The 21,837-nt window shown below is 36.8% G+C and overlaps 3 protein-coding genes across 3 annotated transcripts in view; 2 read left to right on the top strand and 1 right to left on the bottom strand.

The window, feature by feature from the left end:
* The window catches only part of LOC107660746 (evolutionarily conserved signaling intermediate in Toll pathway, mitochondrial-like), a 5,545-nt gene extending 3,262 nt beyond the window's left edge, over positions 1–2,283 (top strand). The window contains exons 5-8 of the mRNA XM_016450142.1: positions 453–510; positions 805–953; positions 1,586–1,706; positions 1,801–2,283. Coding sequence (XP_016305628.1) covers positions 453–510; positions 805–953; positions 1,586–1,706; positions 1,801–1,991 — 519 coding nt within the window. The 3' untranslated portion in view covers positions 1,992–2,283. The remainder of the gene's footprint in view (positions 1–452; positions 511–804; positions 954–1,585; positions 1,707–1,800) is intronic.
* A 670-nt stretch (positions 2,284–2,953) lies between these two features.
* LOC107660722 (uncharacterized) lies at positions 2,954–12,348 on the bottom strand. Its single transcript, XM_016450119.1, has 7 exons — positions 12,239–12,348; positions 6,705–9,498; positions 6,291–6,602; positions 4,251–4,291; positions 3,944–4,002; positions 3,552–3,854; positions 2,954–3,480 (listed from the first exon to the last, which is right to left on the bottom strand). Exons 2-7 carry the CDS (start codon positions 9,282–9,284, stop codon positions 3,419–3,421), a joined length of 3,357 nt encoding a protein of 1,118 aa, XP_016305605.1. The 5' UTR covers positions 9,285–9,498; positions 12,239–12,348; the 3' UTR covers positions 2,954–3,418.
* Positions 12,349–14,288: 1,940 nt separating this feature from the next.
* On the top strand, positions 14,289–20,932 carry LOC107660744 (uncharacterized protein C11orf95 homolog). Its single transcript, XM_016450141.1, has 5 exons — positions 14,289–14,733; positions 16,054–16,542; positions 17,430–17,777; positions 18,463–18,906; positions 20,013–20,932. Exons 1-5 carry the CDS (start codon positions 14,607–14,609, stop codon positions 20,495–20,497), a joined length of 1,893 nt encoding a protein of 630 aa, XP_016305627.1. The 5' UTR covers positions 14,289–14,606; the 3' UTR covers positions 20,498–20,932.
* The last annotated feature ends 905 nt before the right edge of the window (positions 20,933–21,837 follow it).

Below are 21,837 nucleotides of genomic sequence, written 5' to 3'. Positions count from 1 at the left end.
CGCCACTCGCGTCCGGTGTAGACACGGTGTAACATTGGTTTTGCTTTGTTTCACAGAACTAATCGTTGCCTAGGTTGTGTACGTATGTGTGGGGCGGAGCTATCAAAATAGGGGCAAGAACCTTTTGGGGTAGGGGCGTGCTTGTTTTGGTGATTTCAAATGTCAACATTGGCTACCAGAAATCGCTTACCCCACCTTTAACCTTGGACCTTATTCTTGAAACACAAAATGCCAAATAAAAAAAAGTGTCAAGCACCAAAAGCAGCCCATATTAAATCTAATATGTTCTCTTTAATTGAATATATATATATATATATATATATATAAGTAAAAAAAATGTGCATCTTATATATCTTACTAACACCAGACTTTTCAATGGTAGTGTGTATTTACTGTATCTGGAAATAAAGGCTTTTCAGTCTGAGAAATGTGCTTTATTTCACACATTGCAGTATCCGTCAACAGACATCACAGAGCCTGGTGAAGAAGTTATGCGTCCCCATATTGTAGGTATGTAGCTTTTACCATTACTGACAATTGAACTTCAGGAATATTCTGGGTTAACTGTATATCATCTGTACCACAGAAAATAATAAGAACTCAGTTTGTAAACACAAAATGCTTTGGAGTTCTTTACAAATACTATCCAACTTGTGCAGTATTTAACCTGAAATATTTAACTATAATTTGATTGGACATCACTTTTTTTTTTTTTTTTAAATACTTCTTGGCATAAAAAGGGATTTTGGATACTGTTTGTGAAATGAATTAAGCAAAACAAAACACTATCTTTTATGTTATCAGGTATTCAAAGTCCAGATCAGCGATCCCTTCTGGCCAAACACAATCCCTGCAGGCCTGTGTTTGTCGAAGGCCCGTTTCCACTGTGGCTCAGAAAGACTTGTGTTCATTATTACCTACTCAGGGCAGACCCTATACCGCCTGAGGAAAAGGTACAGTAATTGGGCTAATGATGGCATTTCATGAAAGTCAACATATCAGAATGATTTCTGAAGGATCATGTGACATTGAAAACTAGAGTAATGGCTGCTGAAAATTCAACTACAATAAATAACAGTTATTCACAATGTTACTGTTTTACTATATTTTTGATCAAATAAATCTTAATTATTCCAAACTTAGTAGTGTAATACTTCAAAGAATACAACAATAACTAATAAATAAATTAAGTGACGTGACATGTGGCCGAGTATGGTGACCCATACTCGGAATTAGTGCTCTGCATTTATCCCATCCAAAGTGCACACACACAGCAGTGAACACACACACACCGTGAACACACACCCGGAGCAGTGGGCAGCCATTTTTTTGCTGCGGCGCCCGGGGAGCAGTTGGGGGTTCAGTGCCTTGCTCAAGGGTACCTCAGTCATGGTATTGAAGGTGGAAGAGAACGCTGTACATTCACTCCCCCCACCTACAATCCCTGCCGGTATGAGACTTGAACCCACAACCTTTGGGTTACGAGTCCAACTCTCTAACCATTAGGCCACGACTTCCCCATTAAGACTTCATTCTTAAAGAATTTGCACTCCAGATTATGTATTGGCATCTTCTTTTCCTATAGGTTGAGGAAGAGTTTGACCTTGAGATGATTGGTCCAGAGCAGAGTCTCTTCTACCCTCAGCGAGTGGAGCTGGACCTGGAAAGAGACATGGGTGATGATTTCAGTTTCAGTGTGGATGATGGTGAGACTCGTATTGCTTTGTCAACATGGTTTGAATAAAATGGTTTGCATATCACCAGACACATGCAATGATGTCTGTTCATTTGATCCTGCAGTGGAAGAGGGGCCGGTTTACGCCATGTGTATGGCTGGTCAGGGAGACCAGGCTACTCTGTCTCAGTGGATTTCTGGTCTACAGGAGACCTGTCCCATATTAGGCCAGATCCCTACAGTGTTCCGTCTGGATTCTGGACCCAGAGAACTGCAAACCTCGTCGGGTGCTCAGCAAACCCGAGCAGGAGGTTGAAACAGAACAAATTATCGAGGAGGAGCCACTACTCTCACAAAGAGTGAAACAGTGAGAGCCATGCCAATGGATGGGCGTTTTATGAAGACGGACTGTGGTAGTTTTACATCAATCTAATATGATGAACCTTATATTTAATTTAGTTATCAGATAATGATTTATGTCTGGTCTATTACACACTATTTTTGAGTTGAGATCTGTCTACAGTATGCAGAGTTGCTCTATGATGTGTAAATATGCCATAAACTGATTTGGCAGTGCAATAAAACATACATTTCTCCAATATTTTGATTTCGTGGTCATTTTGTACTATAATAATGATTGTTTTAAGTTGATAAGTAGATCAGAACAATTTTAGTTTCACCATTCTAAGCAAAAGTAGACCTATATTATAGCCAAATCTCTATGCAATCAATCTTTGTCATAAAAAGGAGCATATAATGCTAAATTGTATAAGTGAATTAACATTTTAAGTTACAGACAAGCAAACAAAGTGTGCAAAAGGTTTTATTTATTTAAAAGATTTTATCTACAACAGAAGTGGACTGAAGAGGGAATCAGAATTAAACGTTTTACTTATCCTAGGTGTAGACTGTAAAAACTAACAAACTATGTTTGCTAAACTATATATAATATGTGATGATTCTCATCCTTGTGCTTTTTTTTCTTCAAACATGTGGTCTGTGTATAACCAAACATTAACACCACACTCTCAGATAATTTAGAAGGTTAACTAGTAATTAACTACAAGGAAGTTCAAATTATGGTAGATATGAATTACATTTGATTCTATAGTATTTTATAAACTGAAGAAGAAGGTCTATTCAAGACAAATTCTTAAGTGGAAACAAAAAAAAAAAAACATTATGGAGAGTCAAAATAAGTCAAAGTACAAAATAAAAATGATATTTTATAAATAATCTAAATAATATATACACTATGCAGAGTAACAATTACAAAAAGAAAATTTATTGCAAAACGTTTTGAAAAGTGCATAAACTGTACAGAAATAAATACTGAAAATACAAGATCAAAATGCAGTTCTTTAGATTACAGGATAACATGCCAGTTGTTGTGTGTGTTAACGTTTTTATAGATGGATCTTATTTTGTAACCTGATTTACAGGTTCTGTAAATGCACTGTTTGGAGTATTACCAGAATTTAAACGTACAGTTAATGAGGCTCAGTAGTGAAAAAAGGGTGAATCAACATTTTGATATTGATCTCTTACGTGACTGATGGAACTTACAAAGAAAATGTAAGAAAACAGAATCTTAAATCATTAAGACATGAAGTTAGGTTTTAGTGAACGTCAGCGGAGACCACGTCAACTAGATGAGCCACAGAGACAGATCCCCTGCGAAGACCTCATCAACTAGATGGCCATCAGAACAAGACGGGTATTGTCTGTCAGTCACCCATCAGTTCACTCAAAGTCTTCGGCCTTGACCTTAGCTTCAATTTTGACCGGGCAGGTTAAATTCCGTTCTGAAAAATGATTTATAAAATAAATTATTTCGTATTTTCAAAGCCAGACTGAATGCAGATTTCCCTTTTACCTGTAGAAGCTCTGCATCGCTGTTGAAGCTGGTGGGTGATGAAGTGCTCTCGGACTGCCACCTGTTTATCCCAGGCATCGAGAATGCCTTGTTGTTCAAGGTCTCCCAATGATAGTGTATCAGGATGCGCCTCCTCAATGTGAGCCTTGACGCCTTCCACACTCACAGAGTACTGCTGCTCTCCACAAACCATACACACCAACAACGGGTTGACAGGATCAAAGTCCATGAGGTAGACATTTCTCCACTCTGCCTGTGATAAAGGTCCCTCCATTGCATCATTTGGTGCAAAGCTTGACTCCTCTTCAAACAGAAGATGTTGGTAATACCAGTAAACAAATAGTCACTTAAACTGTTTGGTAAAGTGTGTTAGAAAATTCATTAAAAATAACCTTTGAGTGCAGGTTGACATGGTTCAGCAAAGTAGCCAAGTTGGTCTTCTAAAGTTACACTGTTTGGAAAAGAAGCCAACATTAATGTCTTTTCAGCATATTAATATGATTTCTGTAGGATCATGTGACAGTGAAGAATGGCTACTGAAAATTCAGCTTTGCTATCACAGGAATAAATTACATTAAAAAATATATATTAAAATACAAAATAGTTATTTTAAACTGTAATCATATTTGACAATATTACAGTTTTTACAGTATCAAATAAATGCAGAAATTCAAAAATATTATTAAAAATTTTACTTACCTCTGAACTACTGCTGAGCAGAGACTGGCAGAGTTCTGACTCTAGGAAGATTAAAGAAAAAAAGTAAGGATAGTGTACATTAACTATGTAGCAACTGGCAACAACAAATCACTAGAGCTGTAGCTCATTTGACCAAAGGATGAAAAAAAAAAAAAAAAAGATTATAAGTTCACGTGTATGTGAATGCTCTGAGTGACTTGAGGCTGGGTAGATGACAACAATTCTCAAACAATCTGAGAAAGTGCTACTTAATTGGACAAACCAAATTCAGACGTTTCTGCCATGGCATTTTTAACCTAAAATAATTACACAGTTTAACCTTAAATCCATTCTGAGGGGGTTCAATCATTTGAGAAACTGGATAAAGGAACAATGCAAATATTCAGTTAATTGGTATAAAAACTGGCATCTCACCATCTTCATCTAAAGAATAAGTAATCTAAAAGCAGCAAGCCGTGAGAAGGCTGCTGATCTTAAATGCTAAAATAAATGTTCAAATCTTTTACATGCTTGTTTCAGAAATGTATTTTGAAGAAAAACATCTTTCATTATTTGACTCCTAATTAATTACAAAACTCTCCACCATCACGTAGTCCTACATTTTTTTCCCTATGTTTTGCATGTCCCTACAGTATGCTGACGCACAGATATGCCTGGAGGCACGGGGGGCCCACACAGGGCCTCTATACACTGCCACAAGTCAAAAGAGGCCTCCAAAATGTTTCTGTGATATTCTAGTGCTGAGGTATGGCTGGGGCCCCACATGGGGCCCTGTGAACACTGCTCCAATTCAAAAGAACCTACCCCCATTTGTCTGTGAATTTCTGGTGCTGAGATAAAGCTGGGGCCCCCAGGGGACATAAAGCATGTAGTGTTATTATTACAGCGTTTTGGTATACTGTGATGTTTGGTTCTCAGTATAAACTCGACTTCATGTAATTCCAAACATGAAGTTTCTTCACTTTGTTTCTTCTACGGAACACAAAAAAAAGAGAGATTTTGCAGGATGTTTCAACTGTTTTTGCTCATACAAAGTCAATAGGGTCCAAAACACTGACCATTGACTTTCATTATATGGGGGGAAAAAAAGATCCAAACTAGCTTATGTGTTCCACAGAAGAAAGAAAGTCATACAGGTTTGAAACAACATAGGGATTAGTAAATGATAATCCGTTTAGATGAATGAGCCACTGATAGAAGATCAGATCAGTTTGCACAGCACTGTGCTAACCACAAACTGGTTCAACAGATCTGTCACACGAGTAAACAACTGCATGATCAGTGGGTTGCACTGCGTGGGTATCGCAGTCCCACTCAAACTCACAGTGGTGCTGCACTGTGGTCTGTTTTAGAACAATCTGTAAATGAGGGGGATGTTACTGCTGACAGTGTTTTGAAATGATTGTGCTTTTATTTGGGGCCTTTTCTCTGTCTGCAGTTACATTACTTTTCAAAAATTTGGGGTTGGTAAGGTTTTTTAATGTTTTTGAAAGAAGTCTCTTACGCACACCAAGGCTGCATTCATTTGATTAAAAATACAGTAAAAACAGTAATATTCTAAAGTATTATCACAATATAAAATAACAGTTTTCTATTTTAATATATTTGAAAATGTCATTTATTCCTGTGATGGCAAAGCTGAATTTTCAGCAGCCATTTCTCCAGTCTTTACTGTCACATGAGTATATTGTAGAAACTTAATTTTCTGTAAAGCTGCTTTGCAACGATTTGTATCGTGAAAAGCGCTATACAAATAAACTTGAATCGAATTTAACATGATCCTTCAGAAATCATTCTAATATGCTGATTTGCTACACAAGATACATTTATTATCAATGTTGAAAAAATAGTTGTGCTACATAATTTTTTTTCAGAATTCTTTTAAAAGTTCAAAAGAACAGCATTTATGTGAAACAGAAATCTTTTGTAACATTATAAATATCTTTGCTGTCCAAAAAAAAAAAAATCTTACTGACCCCAAACTTCTTAATGGTACTGCACATAAATAAAACCAATCTATATGCTCTAAAAAATAATTACCTGTAAATCCTGGCCTTGTGGAGGGACCATCATCTGGCATAGCTTTCTCTCACGTGCTGCCTTTCTAGCTCTCTGCTCCTGTTTCTTGATCCTCCACTGCATGCGTCTTCTACGTATAACCTCCTCTGGATCTTCTTGTGGATTTGGCGTTGCCACTATTAGGCTTCTATCACATCTTGATTTATCTGTAGGTTGTGTTTGTGGACCAGAAGGCTTGGTGCACCTGCTTGTTTTTTTCTGAATGGGGATCTGTCTGCATGTGGAAGTGTCCTGGGACATGGCTTGCATGAGAGTTGTGCTTCGTGTTTTCTTCTGGGGAATCCGAGAAACACAATAGTTCATATGGTGACACATTTAATAATTCACATTATTATCAATTACTTCCCATGACATTCAAATATCAATGCAACTCACCTGTGGCAGATTACGAAGAACTGCATGTTTGGTTGCATCTTTGTTGGCTTTTCTAGCCCGCTGTTGTCTCTTCTTTAACCGCCAGTACTCTCTCTTTCGTTGAAGCTCATCACTTTCACCAAGCTGCTGCTTTTGCAAGGCCTGTGAAGGGCAGACCTGCTTGGGATCTGCTCCATCATCACTGAACTTCTGAGGTTGCTGAGCCACTGGAGAAATGGCATGACTTCCATCTGTAGCCTCTTGACAGACGTTATGAGTCTTATAACGACTGGTGTTTTCAAAAGTTGATGCCTGAGGACTCAATTTGATATCTTTAAGGCTTGTGTCTTTTGAGAGGTCACACTGTAACAAGACGTTTTGTTGTAAGGTAAGACTTGGCTTTGCATCTTCAGATGTAAAAAGGTCATCTTTAGTCAACGGAAGAGGCTCATTTTCACACTTTACATGCATTTCGTTGGCATTATTTTCTTCTGGTGTGTAAACCGATTCCTCCAGGAGCTTTTTCATGGAGGCAACAGCCTGAAGAGTGGTGGCATGATGGTCCACAGCTGTTGAAGGCTCAATGTGTGATTCTAAGGATGCACAGGGTGAAGGTTTGCTGCTATTAACACTGATGCAGGGAGTAATTTCTGGGATGGAAAACACAGCTTGTATAGTGGGATAGACATGCTCTTCTTTTATAGGTATTGGGGCACTGGTAGAGGAGTGACAAACTGTTGTGGTGATAGATGAAGTAATACTCTGCCTATGGTTTGACTTCTTGTTTTGCTCTCTCTGCTTTAACACAGAAACCTTCGACCTAAGCAGACCATTCCCAAGTCGGGCAGCTTGACTAGCCCTTTGCTCTCGTTTCTTTATCCTCCAATACTCCCTCAAACGGGCGACCCTTCCTTCTTCTGTTGGGGTTTCAGACTGGATGGTGACTGTCATACTGCCCATAACTGCACCTCTGGTTAACCTAGACTTTACTAGAGAGTTTTGGTGAGCATTAGTACAGTTACTAGAAATGTTGCATGGAGCGGAATCTAGCTTTGTGACTGGTGGAGCATCTGAATATAGGGGAGAATTTACTTGAACCTGGAGTTTTACCTTTCCAATGCATTTCACATTGGAAATGTCTTGACTTGCAGGTAGGGAAGCCTTGGGAGATGTCTTCGAAATGGTGACTGTCACCGTGCCATCTTCTTTGATAAAACCACCAATGGTATCTGAGGAAACTGCAAATGCACTTGCTTTGCTCACTTCAACTCCACACGCCTGGTTGAAACTGTTGTAGGAGTGTCTCCCATGATGCTTTAGTGCGTCACGTTCCTTCAGTCGTGCTTTTAATGCCATAGACAGCCTTGCTCTCTGCTCACGTTTCTTAATTCTCCAGTATTCTTTCTGCCTGGCATGGCGATCCTCGGGAGACTCAACTTTGGAAGCACCAAGGGTGGATTTCCTCATTTGGTTTTGACAACGTCTCTTTTGAGTATGTGCACATTTCTGTACTTTGGATTTACTTGAGGATGACTGCAAAATACCAGAGGTTAAGGATGCATGGTTTGGTTTAGTACTCTGAACATGTAGTTGTGTTGTTCGAGAACCGTTAAATTTTGCTCCCAGCGATTGATTGAGGGATACAAGATTTGAGTTGAGGCTGATTCCTCTCAAGGTCTTACTGTAAGTAGGAGACGAAGCATGCATGATACCAACAGATAAAGGTTGTCCTTGTCCGAGACTCCCTTCTTGGTCCCGGGCCAGCTTTGCAGCACGCTTTGCTCTCTGTTCCCGCTTTTTGATACGCCAGTTCTCTCTACGCTTAGCAACCATCTCTTCTTCAGTCATAGCCACTCCCGTGTTGTGCTCTGAAGCAAAGGCACATGTTCTTCTCTTAGTGATAGGATTCTGGTTTTCATGAACCTTACATTCTGCAGAGGTCAAGGGTCCAAGTGAGTTCTGAGGCTTATTTTGGTTTCTGTGCACTGGTAAAACCATGGATACATGGCTTTGCAAAGATGTTGTTAAGTGCTTGCCATTTAGGGATGACATTCCTGATTTTGTTTTTTGAGCATGAGTACTGTTTGGATGCAACTCGATGCATGTTGTAGGCACCGAATGGACTGTAGGGCAGAGATATTCAACTGTTGAAGCATTTGTTTTTGATGACCCTGTATCTGAGGGCTTTATTTTTTTATTGCCCATTACACCCTTCAGGGAATTTGTGCTTGTTTCTGGGTACTGAGGTAAGGCATGGTTGAGCTTGGTCCTTTGAAACCATCTCACTTTTTGGCATGGCACCATAGTAATATTAGTCTCAGATACTGATAGACCTGAGCTGAAGGAGTTTTTAGGAGCATCAGCATCTTCCCGTTTGAATGAAACATTATGATTATGTAGAGAGGGATCATTGCTGGCTTCACTAACAACAGACATGCGCAACCCCAGATTTTCATTTCCAATCTTCTTTTTGGTAGATGACTTTCTCGCCCTCTGCTCTCTTTTCTTACTCCTCCAATATTCCCTTTTGCGGGCGATAGTGGCATCATCAAACTCTGCTGCTGGTTGATAACGACGTTTAGAGGAAGTCTTGCTGGACATGGCTCCTGTTTGGTTACACCATCATTATACTAATGTCAGCCGCTGGAGTAAGTCTTCTTAGGCTTGGCAAAACCTGATCTAAACAGGGTTATCTGTGTGGTCACATCTTTAATTTATGTGAAGGAATCTCTCAAGGTCTTTCTGTTTAGATGGATTTTGCATGCAGTGCTTGATTCAAACTGTCCATTTTTCTGAAAAACCAAGAGTAGTTGACCTTTAGGGGAAACAAAATGCATAATAAATAATTGATCTGATGAATGATGAGAGACATTGTTAAGTCATGTTCTTTAACACAAACCAAATGACTATAAGCTTGAGGCTACACTTCAACAATAAAATGACAATAAAATAAAATCATCAACATAAAATATATCTAAAATAGGAACAAAAAAAATATTGCATTTATACGATACATGCAGATGCAAATAAATATCACTGGATGGTAAAAAAAAAAAAAAAAACACAAGCCACACATAACTTTCAAACTGTATAAGAATTCAAACTACATAAAGCATTACATACATAAAATACATATAGGGCCACAGCTCTGCAGAGTTAAGCTCCAACCAGCTCCAAATCACATCTGCTTGGAAGTTTCTAGTAATCCTGAAGACCTTGATTAGCTGGATTAGGTGTGTTTGCTTAGGGTTGGAGCTAAACTGTGCAGAGCTGTGGCCCTCCAGGAATTGAGTTTGAGACCACTGACATAAAGCCTACGTGAATACATAAAAAACACCCAATAATTCAAACTAGCAGATTAAGGGTTAAAAATAGTGGACATAAAAGGGCCCCTATGCTGGAGGACGGGGCCCTAGAGAGCACTTTGTTGGGTGTTGTGACAAAATCCTCAATTGTGATTCATATGTGATCATAAAGCAACAATAGACGACGTCCAGGGGCCCCTGTAGTCTTCCAAAGGCATGGCTGGGACTCAGAAAAGGGGCCCTCAAATACATATTGGGTTTCGGTACATGCACATTTAGTAATTTCGCAGACCCTTTTATCCAAAGTGACCTACTAATAAGGAACAGTGCATGCAATTTATCATAAGAGTAATATATGCAGTACACAATGAGAAGTGCACCCTTAAGTAGTACACGTAAATACAAGAAATAAGAGAATGATGCCCTCTATCCATGTGGGGGAAGGGGAAGTCTGGGGCCCCGGGGGAATGTGCCCCACATGCTGTGTCTGCAATGCTGATATGAATTTATAGGAACATCAAGCACTGCCATGCAAGCATTGACATTAAATCAATTCAATTTCGATCTATGCTACAGAGCAAGTAGGAACAATCGTTTTTCAATCATTTTTGTCACAAATTGTTCTTCAATCTTCAAGAAATGTTTGAAGACAACTCACACTTGGTCCGCAACCATTACCAAGTTACTTCCAATCTTATCTCCATCTTAGTACTACTAGCCTGATGCTTGTCAAGCCAACTTTGGGATTTTGTATTGCAGCATTTTTATGTCACTGTCTCCCTACGATTAATCATACTGTAGTATTGCGCATTTGCAAGTCGCTCTGTATAAAAACATATTCAAATATGAATATGAATAAATGTAAATCAGCCATTCTTGAGACGTGGGACAAAACAGGTCCAGCAAGGGTAAGTGCTATTAGCTTTAAAAAATAAAAATATTTTCGATTTTAAATGTCATGAGGGATTAATAATAGAATGCATTTAACACAATTATCACCTTCAATTTAATTTTCTCATTATTATACCAAATCTGTGTTTCTTAATGTCCTCTCACTACATCTAAAACAGTGTGTCCACAGAGAAGGGTTCAATCATTCATATGCAATAAAATGGATTAAAAAAAATTTAATGATGAAAAAGAGCTTGTTTTATCAAAAGCAACACTTAATAATATCTCCTATCAAAGCAAGGTTGTTTTTTTAATGACACATGCATGTTTCATACGATTTTAAAGTTGCGTCCCCACTTTTTGTCAACACCGTCAGACATTCAATAAAATGTAATAAAATCAGGGAATATCAGGGGCAGCTGTCACTCTAAAGGAGCCCCTTGCCACAGTTCCCCTCTGCAGAGTACAGCAGTGTCAGACAGGCTCTGCTAAATTTAACTATTTTAGAATATTTTAAATCCTAATTTTAATATTTCCTTTGTCACAGCCATGATATGTCAACACCATCTTTCAATTTCTGAGGAAATTATTTGAAATATTTAGACGTTTTATTTTTTCAATTTTGCACCCTGTTTTGTCCCGCTTCTCAAGAATGACTGAAATATCAGTGCCAGAGCGTCACACATCGAGTTCCCAGATTTTTCTGGACTAATGTTTTGGTGCATTTTTGGAGCTTGATAGTCTCTGCGTCTACGTTAAACTGTATCAAAGAGAGCAGCCTGCACATTCTACAAAATATGTATTTTGTGCATTCCACATAAGAAAGAAAATCTTACAGGTTTAAATCAACATGATCTTAAGTAAACAATTCCCGATTTTAATTTTTATTCAACTACTCATTCAGTAACATTACAACTGCTATGCATTGCTAAAGAAAGGGGCTTTTTTTAAATGGAAAGCATACAAATATGCTTATATGAATAAAATGTGTAGTAAAAGATAACTTAAACTCAAACAGAGCCCAAAGATGGGACAAACACGTTGCTGTCACTTTAAATCTTATCTCACAATCACAAGCTGGTGATTTCTCCGGCTAACTCTGGCGTTTTGTTTTGACACTGCAATGGCAGCGCTTGTTTATTTATATAAAATGTATATGTAAAAAGCATCCTAGCAAACACTGGAGTGGTTTTACTGAACAAGCTGTCGCTGTCTCTATGACAGAGACAATGTTGTCTTCCCTATCTGCCCTCCTGAGCTGCGGTCTGTGTGTCTGTCTGTCAGCTCGTGGACTGTCGTGTCTTTAAAGTAAAAAGCGTCAAGACAACACCGTGTGTGCGAAGCATGCGTTTGTTTTACCTGGTAAATGCACCTAACTTTCCTTAAGCTCAGTCTCAGGACACTGCAGTCGGGTCGCTTCCCGTTGCAGCCTTTCTTTCTATCGGCGCCTTGACAAAGGTAAAAAAATACCAGGATGTAGGAACTTACAGCAATGTGCGTGGACGGATAGGGTCTTAAAGCAGCCCCTCCCTCCATAAAACACGTTTTGCATAAAAAAATTAAATGAAAACCGGCCATTATGAATTAGTTGCAGATAACTTAGTGGTATTTTTTAGTTTTCTAATTTGTTTGTTTTATATTTAATATTTAAGTATTAAAAAATAACCGGTACACCAATTACACACAAAAAGATGCCCTATGTCCCTCATGAAAACAATATAAACAATGGCTTTAACAATACTAAAAATATATAATAATATAATAGTATAAAATTATACTTTGGCATTATGTAGGCATTACGTATCTTATATATATTATATATATATATATATAACGTGTTAAATAATTTTTAAAAATACAGATGCAAACCTGTTCAAACCTAAGAGTAATGTAACAAATGTATGTTTATTCACATTTTTCGAATATTGAGCACAATTGAATTTTTTACATTTCAATTTTACAATAAAACACACAAGGATACATGCACAAGTTTAAGAAACACATAAAAAGATCAGTAATATGAATAATACAATTTAATTAAACTGTCATTCCATGTAGAATAACTGTATTTTCCAAAAACGGTCTGTAAATAAATGTACCAATCAAAACTAGAAAACAAAATATATTTAATCCTATGTTATAATTCATGAATTAAATGGCATGTACAAAATGCATAATTTTGTTTACAATCTTATGTAAAATATTAAATAAAAATTTAAAAATGGGCCCCATGGTGCACCCGTCACTATATACTTCACAGCCGCTACTGTCTCTTTAAATTTACCCAGGAGCCGTTTTACTGAACAAGCTGTCGCTGTCTCTATGACAGAGACAATGTTGTCTTCCCTATCTGCCCTCCTGAGCTGCGGTCTGTGTGTCTGTCTGTCAGCTCGTGGACTGTCGTGTCTTTAAAGTAAAAAGCGTCAAGACAACACCGTGTGTGCGAAGCATGCGTTTGTTTTACCTGGTAAATGCACCTAACTTTCCTTAAGCTCAGTCTCAGGACACTGCAGTCGGGTCGCTTCCCGTTGCAGCCTTTCTTTCTATCGGCGCCTTGACAAAGGTAAAAAAATACCAGGATGTAGGAACTTACAGCAATGTGCGTGGACGGATAGGGTCTTAAAGCAGCCCCTCCCTCCATAAAACACGTTTTGCATAAAAAAATTAAATGAAAACCGGCCATTATGAATTAGTTGCAGATAACTTAGTGGTATTTTTTAGTTTTCTAATTTGTTTGTTTTATATTTAATATTTAAGTATTAAAAAATAACCGGTACACCAATTACACACAAAAAGATGCCCTATGTCCCTCATGAAAACAATATAAACAATGGCTTTAACAATACTAAAAATATATAATAATATAATAGTATAAAATTATACTTTGGCATTATGTAGGCATTACGTATCTTATATATATTATATATATATATATATAACGTGTTAAATAATTTTTAAAAATACAGATGCAAACCTGTTCAAACCTAAGAGTAATGTAACAAATGTATGTTTATTCACATTTTTCGAATATTGAGCACAATTGAATTTTTTACATTTCAATTTTACAATAAAACACACAAGGATACATGCACAAGTTTAAGAAACACATAAAAAGATCAGTAATATGAATAATACAATTTAATTAAACTGTCATTCCATGTAGAATAACTGTATTTTCCAAAAACGGTCTGTAAATAAATGTACCAATCAAAACTAGAAAACAAAATATATTTAATCCTATGTTATAATTCATGAATTAAATGGCATGTACAAAATGCATAATTTTGTTTACAATCTTATGTAAAATATTAAATAAAAATTTAAAAATGGGCCCCATGGTGCACCCGTCACTATATACTTCACAGCCGCTACTGTCTCTTTAAATTTACCCAGGAGCCCCTAAAGGAGCCCCAGGGGCCCCTAGCTCGGCTCTCCACCCTGAAGACAAGCAGAACATCTAAATACAAACAGCGACCATTTGACAGATCTGCACTCCAACTTCGATCTAAATGCGACTTGTATGGTCTCGTAAAGTTAAGTTTACTTAAAGCAAACAGCGGTGAGGCTTCAGTGCAGAGACAAGACACTGCACACACTGTAATGGGCGAGTGCGTGTTTCAGATATTTAGTCAACCACCCGACGAATGCATCTACGAAATCCTCCGGTTGTGACATTTCTACGTACAAAAGGTGCGAATCCTGTACGTTAAAATCACATACCACAGGTATGGATGAAGCGGAGTCCAAAGAGTCGGTGCACAAAGCCGAGAAGACAGAATCTCGCTCATTAATAATAAAAGCTGAGGAAGAGGCGGCGACACCGCAGCGGGGACCCTTGGGGGACCTCTCAGCAGGTAAATGTTGTGTTAGGCATTTAACTTTGACCATTAGATCGATGGCTCTCTATTGGAAGTGTTAAAACCCGTGACGAACAATAGCATGCAGCGGCATGGCCCCTAATCTTTCGGGCTCCACTATAAACAAAGGCAAAATAACCATGCTGCATATGTATACGCGATGCGCCGTCACCACCTAGCGGATACACGTAGTACTGCACCATGCCGCCGCCCCCTTGTTGTGCTAAAAATGGGCCTGCGGAAATACCACCTTTTCACTTTGATATCCGTTTAAATCGTGCTAAATTATTATTTGCGTAACTATTTTTCTTAAAAGAAAAGTTATTTGAATATTTAAAAAAAATTGAGACTGCTACCAATAGTAGTAAAAATACCAATTAGAATATATGCTGACAGATTATAATATACATTTTATAATTCGTTATAGCAACATTTTTGATTATTGAATATTAACTATGAATAAATAATTAGTATATCATAAAATATGCGAAATACAAAATCATTTGCATTTTTTCAGATGAAGTTAATTTCAGTTACAATATTTGACAATGACTTTTAGCCTATCAGCAACAGACTAATGCTAAATAATAATAAATATATTAATGTATACATATATGCTGACAGATTATATGTAGGTTTATGCAAAACATTTACTTTAATATTTGTTTAATACTCACCAGTCGTTAATATTTTTAAATATTTTTCTGAAATACAAAATAATTTGCATTGTCTGATGAGATTACTAGCTTTGTTGTCTTTTGAGATCAGCAATATAAAAATTAATACACTACTACTGCTTAATATTTACAATAATAGTGATCTGAATATGTGCTGACAGATTTTTAATAGATGTATGCACAAATGGGCTTGTAGACAAAAACACTTTAACATTATATAACATTTTATAATAATCATGACAACATTTTTAATATTTGTTATATATATATTAAATAATTTGTATATCACAAAATACAGAATAACGTTCATATTTTCAAATTCCAAAATACAGAATTTTCACATTTTCCTATAAAGTTTCTAACTTTAGAATGACCTTTAGTCTATCAGCAACAGTCCTATTTAAGTAATAATAAATAATAATTGTTGTCCAGTATAACATATTGTATGTTCTGAATATACCTATAGATTAAAAAAAAAAAAAAAAAAAAACATTTATGCACAAAAAGTGCTGACAGAAATACATTTTCACTTAATATTCATCTCCATCATTTTATATATCTCCGGTATTTTATATTTCCCTGTAATTGAAAACAATGTAATAATTGTTAAAAAAAACCTCTCTTTTTGTGTCCTCCACAGGTCAAGAGGACATGACCAATGGTCTCACATCTCATAACAGCCAGGACGTTCCTGTCACCTCTGTATGCTCCCCAGGCACCAGTTACTGGTGTGTCTCTGAGAGCACAGACTCTCCTTTTCTTCTGTCTCCAATCCCAGGACCATCTACAAAAGACCCTCCTCCATCAAAGCACACACCTGGCCGAGACCACCGGCGCTATTACCATGAGTACTGGCGCAGCGAATACCTCATGGACTTCGACCCACAGAGACAAGGGATGATCTGCATGGTGTGTGGCAGTTCACTGGCCACCCTGAAGTTAAGCACCATCAAGAGGCACATCAATCAGAAGCATCCGTACTCGCTGCTGTGGACCGAGTCCGATAAAGATGTGATCCGGTCGGGATGGGAGAGTCATTTGAATCGAGAAAACAGCCAGCCGTTATGTCCCGATCCAGATGTTCCTCCAGAGTCACAGGAGATTCTGGATGTTAACAGGCACTCCACAGGCCTGTGTTTATATTTCTTTGTGCTGCTTTGTGTTTGTGTGAAATGTCTGAATCACATTAAACCTGACAAAACATGTGTTAAGGTTCACCCCCCACAAAAACTATAATATTTTGCTTAAAGAAAAGTAAACAACTTTTGAGAAAAATACAGATATTTTGCCATCTAATATTATTTTCATGAGATTATTTTTAATTATGCACATTCGCCTAATTATCATGACTCATGTAATTTGATTTAAAAAAATTTGAAATATACATTTTAAATATTATAAACAATTAAATATAATTTTTAAAGTACAGAAGTTATAAAAATATTTTAGTATGTCTATATGTCATGCTCTTTAAAGCCTTTAATGTATGCTAATAGTTGAATTTTTGTAAATAATTAAAAATAATTGTGTCTGGGCAGGACTATTTTCATTACTGTAATAATAAGAAATAAAAACTAAAATATTTAAACATCTGGATGGAATACAGTAATGAGATTTTAATGGGAAATGTGTTTAAATCTCATGAAAATAATGTCACAATTCAAAAACCTGAAACTTAATTAAATTTTATATACAATTATTATTTGATCCCTATTTAGTTCGTTTTTATATTGTATTGTAGCACTTTGAATGTGAGGAAAATAATAAGATAAGATATAAAAATAAAATGTTTTTTTTTTTAATTTCATAATTTTTTTATTTACTTTAATTAATTTTATTATTATTATTATTTGATATCTTCTTGAGATGTTTACTTTTATATTGCATTGTAGCGCTTTGAGTATGAGAAATGCACATTATAAATAAGATGCATTATTTTTTTAATTTCATAACATTTAATTAACATCAAATTATTATTATTACTACGTAAAGTGCTCATTCTTCACGTCATTCTAGGCAAGACTAGTGGTTCCATCTCTCCAGTACTTCAGGCCCAGTCTGGCATTAGCAGGGTCACACCATCCCCTCCGACCTCCTCGGTCCAGGAGCTCCCAGACCCCACAGCTCAGGTGATGGAGCGCTACCTGAACGACTCGCTGCACGCCTGGTTCCGCCAGGAGTTCCTGATGGAATACCAGGCAGACGAGGGCCATCTTGTATGCATGGTATGCAGCTGTCTGTTGCCTTCGCTGCACCTGGATCACATCAAGAGTCACATGCTGGATCTGCACCCGAACTCTCTGCTGTACAGCGCTGAGGAGAAGCACTCTATCCTGCAGACCTGGGCTAAGACGCACGGTGAAGGTGAGAGACGAAACGAATCAGACAAAATGAGAGAATCTAAAAAATAGGTTAAACATCTCTAAAATGTCATGGATTTGTTGCATACACAAGCTGTTTAATTGTAAAAATAAGTTAAATGTGATATTCAAAAAATAGAATAAATAGAATAAATGAATAATATTATGAATATATTTTTTTCTATGAGTCAGTCTGATTTCAGTTAAATTTTGGTGCAAAAAAAGCACAGACTCAAATTAAAAGGTAATACATTTTTAATGTTTTTGAAAAAAGTATTTTATGCTCCTGAAAGCTGCTTTTATTTGATCAAAATACAGTAAAAAAAAATATTTATATTGACAAATATTATTACTTGAACTGTCTATTATAAAATAACCGTGCAGAATAAAATAATTAATTTTCTTTAATTCTGTTATGAAAAGTCAAGACAACAAACTAATTAAATTAAAATCACCAGATAAAAAGATATAATATGAATAAAAAACTATAAATAAAAGTATTATAAATATAATGTCCTTTTGTCTTTGACTATGGTCTATTACAAAGGTGCAACTGCTTACATTTTTCTTTTAACCCTGGTAAAAAGCAAAACAACACATAGGCCTGTTTTACTGTAAATTACACACCGTTTTTTTTCTCTCAGCTTTGATATTTTTTTTTCTCTTTGCATTTCTCATTTGCCATGCAGAGTCTCACACTTTACAACCTCAAATCAAATCGGAACAACATGCCAAAGAAATAAACATAGATGGTTCAGCCTCGTTTATTCCTCTGAATGTGGATCCCATTCAAGAAAACTTGATGAACTACACAAGAGGAGATGAGAATCCACCAGACACTGGCCAGAGATCCCAGTCCTTACCTTACTATCCCAGAAAGAGAAGACTAAAATACGGCAGCCCCTGGCGTCTCCGCCTGGATTATTTAGTGGCGTACGGTCCTCCGGAAAACCCGCTCTGCTACTGTATGGTGTGCTCTGAACACCTGCCTGTGCCGAGGGTCAGCAACTTCCGCAAGCACATCCAGGAGTGCCACCCGAAGACCAGCAGCCTCAGCCGAAGTGAGAGAGATGCTGTGGTCAGCGCCTGGATAAAGGAGGAGAAAATCGACAAGGCCACACCGAAAGAGGATGGTAAGTACAGACAACTAGACCCACAACATCAAATATAGAGAGATTCAGACTATCATCACTGTAAATGCCATAATTTTGTATTAAAAGAAAATCATCATATGAAAAAAAAACACAAAAAAAAACACCAGAAGTTAGAACCAAAGTTCTAACTTCGTTTCCCATAAAAAAATCTTTAAAACCAGATCAATTAAACCCGAGAAGCAAAATTGATTCTCTAAAATGAAAGATTATGTAGCTTCTCAGGTAAATTTACCTTGTTTTAAGGATGTAAAGGTATACAAGATGTACTTGATCTTGAAAATATGTTCATTAATGTCCTTTAAAATTATTACATATCACATTATATTTCAGAAGCTAAAAACAGTCAAATTAAACATTTTCTCTTTACTAGTGTTTTCAGTTAGCCTCTGCTTAGCAAGCTAAAAGCTTGAAAACGAAAGATTAATTAGGTTCTCAGGTAAATCTATCTTGTTTTAAGGATGTAAAGATATTGAAGATATACTTAATCATGAAAATATGTTAATTAATGTCCTTTAAATTACATATTACATATAGCATAATATTTTGGAAGCTAAAATGGTCAAATATTTCTTTTTCCTAGTGTTTTCAGTTAGCCTTTGCTTGGCAAGCTAACAGCTATTTAGCTTCTCAGGTAAATAAATTTTGCAAAGCAGGCTATACATTCGAGTTGTACTTAATCATGAAAATAAGCTTGTTAATGTTTTTAAATTACATAAAATTATATTTCAAAAGCTAAAAATAGTTACACTTCTCTTTCCTGGTGCTTGCAGTTAGCTTTCACGTAGCTAGCAAGCGAACAGCTTGAAAACTAAAGATTATTTAGCTTCTCAGGAAAATGTATCTTGTTTTAAGGATGTAAAGATATTCATGTTGTACCTCTGAGCCAACTCCGCTTAGCATTAGCCACAAGGTAGGCCAAATTGTTAGGCCTATGTAAATTTGCTTATGGTTCTGATGTCAAAATGTTACAATTTCTGAATGAAAGTATTCCTGTTGGATTGTTAAAGAAAAATCCTCTTATAAATCAAATATATCGTTTAAAAACAATAATGTGTCTCTCTCTTTTCTTTTGTTTGCCACTGAAGACCCACAAAGTGGTCCTGTCGCCACAAACGCTGCTGGTGGCACGCAGGTGTCTCCTGTGAAATCCACAGAGCAAGGAGGTGAAACAGAAGACAATAATAGCACAAATATCAAACCATCAACACAGATGCCTGGGCGGCACAGGCACTACCCGGGGAAGGACCAGCGGCGCAATTACCAGGCCCACTGGAAGATGGACTTCCTGATGGACTACGACTGCAGGAAGCACGGATTGATCTGCATGGTGTGTGGCGCTACGCTCGCAACGCTAAAGGTCAGCACCATCAAGAGACACATCCTACAAGTGCACCCTCACTCGCTGGACTACAACCCAGAGGAGAGGCAGCTGGTCCTGCTTTGCTACAACCAGATCTCAGCGCACTTTCATTCGGACGACTGTTTTTCGGGTTCGAACCACGGCCATAAAGAGAATGCTAACGGCAATGCTTATGTGAATACCGAATGCACTACGAGCCAGAGCACTTAATTGAAACAAAAGGGTTAGGGATGAGTTTTCGACATCCTGTTTTTGTTTTCCGTCACTCAGGAAGTTTGCTGTGCGGTTAAACTTTTTTTTTTTTTTGAAGGATGTGACATTGTTGGAGAATTAATGTACTTTTTGTCTCAGTAAAGCATCTGGAATGTTTGATAAGCTTAAAAAGAATATTTATGCTTGAATCACTTTTGAAAGTGAAACATGAAGCCACCAATGTCATTTAAACAGTTAATTTTTCCCAGCAAGCGATTTTGCTGAACTTACATGTTCTCTTCTGTGGATAAGCACTCTTTAATGCATTTCTACATTCATTGCTCTTTTTGTAGACTGCAAGACTGTTATTGATTCCCATGCTTGACATTTTGCATGACATCACACATTACAGTGAACAATATTATTTTAATTATAGCACTTAAAATGGGTGCTCAGTACAAGTTTTTGGGACTGTTACTAAGCTAAAAATATCTGATTTCACATGCCATTTTGTCAATCACATTTTGCGTTTTGAAAGAAAAAACATAAATATAATATATGGTTTATAATGTTAATGTTATATAATACTGGTTCAGCTCACCAAAAAGTTATATTGAAATAAAAATCTTATGGACTTTCTGTTTAGGCAAAGGCCGGTTTCTTTTGAGTGAGATCCATGTCTCAGGAAGTGTTTTATTCATCATTAAGTTTTTGCATTTATGAATCTTGTTCCGTTTGAATATTGAATTTAATCAAAAAGGTGCAATTAAATGGGCAGATAACGCATGCATGTTCTCTAATCATTAACACTTCCTTGTTGCATTTATTTAAGATATGCTGTACAGCTTGGAATAGGTTATTAACAAATATCCTTTTTGCCAATTTATTTTTCGTCACAAAAAGGAATTTTGCACTGGTCTATGACAAACAGTCATAACGTTGTCAGTTCTCTCTTTAATCCTGTACAGAGTGAACTAAAAAACTAATGCGTCAGCACTGGTGTCACATGGGGATGCACAATTGTTTCACCTCTTCTTTTAATGCCATTTTTCTTGACCAAATGCAACTTGGAGGCACTTTCAAAGTTTGGAACGTCCCACAGATCTTTTTATGGAGATTCCTGGAAAATGGCACGCAATCTTCTTTGTGGTGACAAGATTTGGGGTTCAAACTCTCAGGGTTACAACGTTTAGGAGTAACGTATCAACATTTAAATTTCAAGTTATGTACACATACTGTATAAGACACTACATTCATATTTATTTAATACACGAGTTTCACAATTTGAGTTGAATTACTGAAATAAATGAACTTTTCCACGACATTCTAATTTATTGAGATGCACCTGTATATACTCC

The sequence above is a fragment of the Sinocyclocheilus anshuiensis genome, unplaced genomic scaffold (genome assembly GCF_001515605.1).
Source record: "Sinocyclocheilus anshuiensis isolate Anshui unplaced genomic scaffold, SAMN03320099.WGS_v1.1 scaffold1823, whole genome shotgun sequence".
In the NCBI taxonomy this organism is placed as follows: domain Eukaryota; kingdom Metazoa; phylum Chordata; class Actinopteri; order Cypriniformes; family Cyprinidae; genus Sinocyclocheilus; species Sinocyclocheilus anshuiensis.
Note: the sequence above shows the minus strand (reverse complement) of the source record. Positions and strands in the feature narration are given on the sequence as shown.

What these genes read in the sequence shown, in the direction of transcription:
- LOC107660744 (XM_016450141.1), top strand. Translation starts at nt 14,607, where the DNA reads ATGGATGAAGCGGAGTCCAAAGAGTCGGTGCACAAAGCCGAGAAGACA. An exon ending in CTTGGGGGACCTCTCAGCAG is followed by an intron (nt 14,734 to 16,053) that starts GTAAATGTTGTG and finishes TGTCCTCCACAG; the next exon opens with GTCAAGAGGACATGACCAAT. An exon ending in GGCTAAGACGCACGGTGAAG is followed by an intron (nt 17,778 to 18,462) that starts GTGAGAGACGAA and finishes TTTGCCATGCAG; the next exon opens with AGTCTCACACTTTACAACCT.
- LOC107660722 (XM_016450119.1), bottom strand. Translation starts at nt 9,284, where the DNA reads ATGTCCAGCAAGACTTCCTCTAAACGTCGTTATCAACCAGCAGCAGAG. An exon ending in TTCTTCGTAATCTGCCACAG is followed by an intron (nt 6,603 to 6,704) that starts GTGAGTTGCATT and finishes CGGATTCCCCAG; the next exon opens with AAGAAAACACGAAGCACAAC. An exon ending in CACAAGGCCAGGATTTACAG is followed by an intron (nt 4,292 to 6,290) that starts GTAATTATTTTT and finishes TAATCTTCCTAG; the next exon opens with AGTCAGAACTCTGCCAGTCT.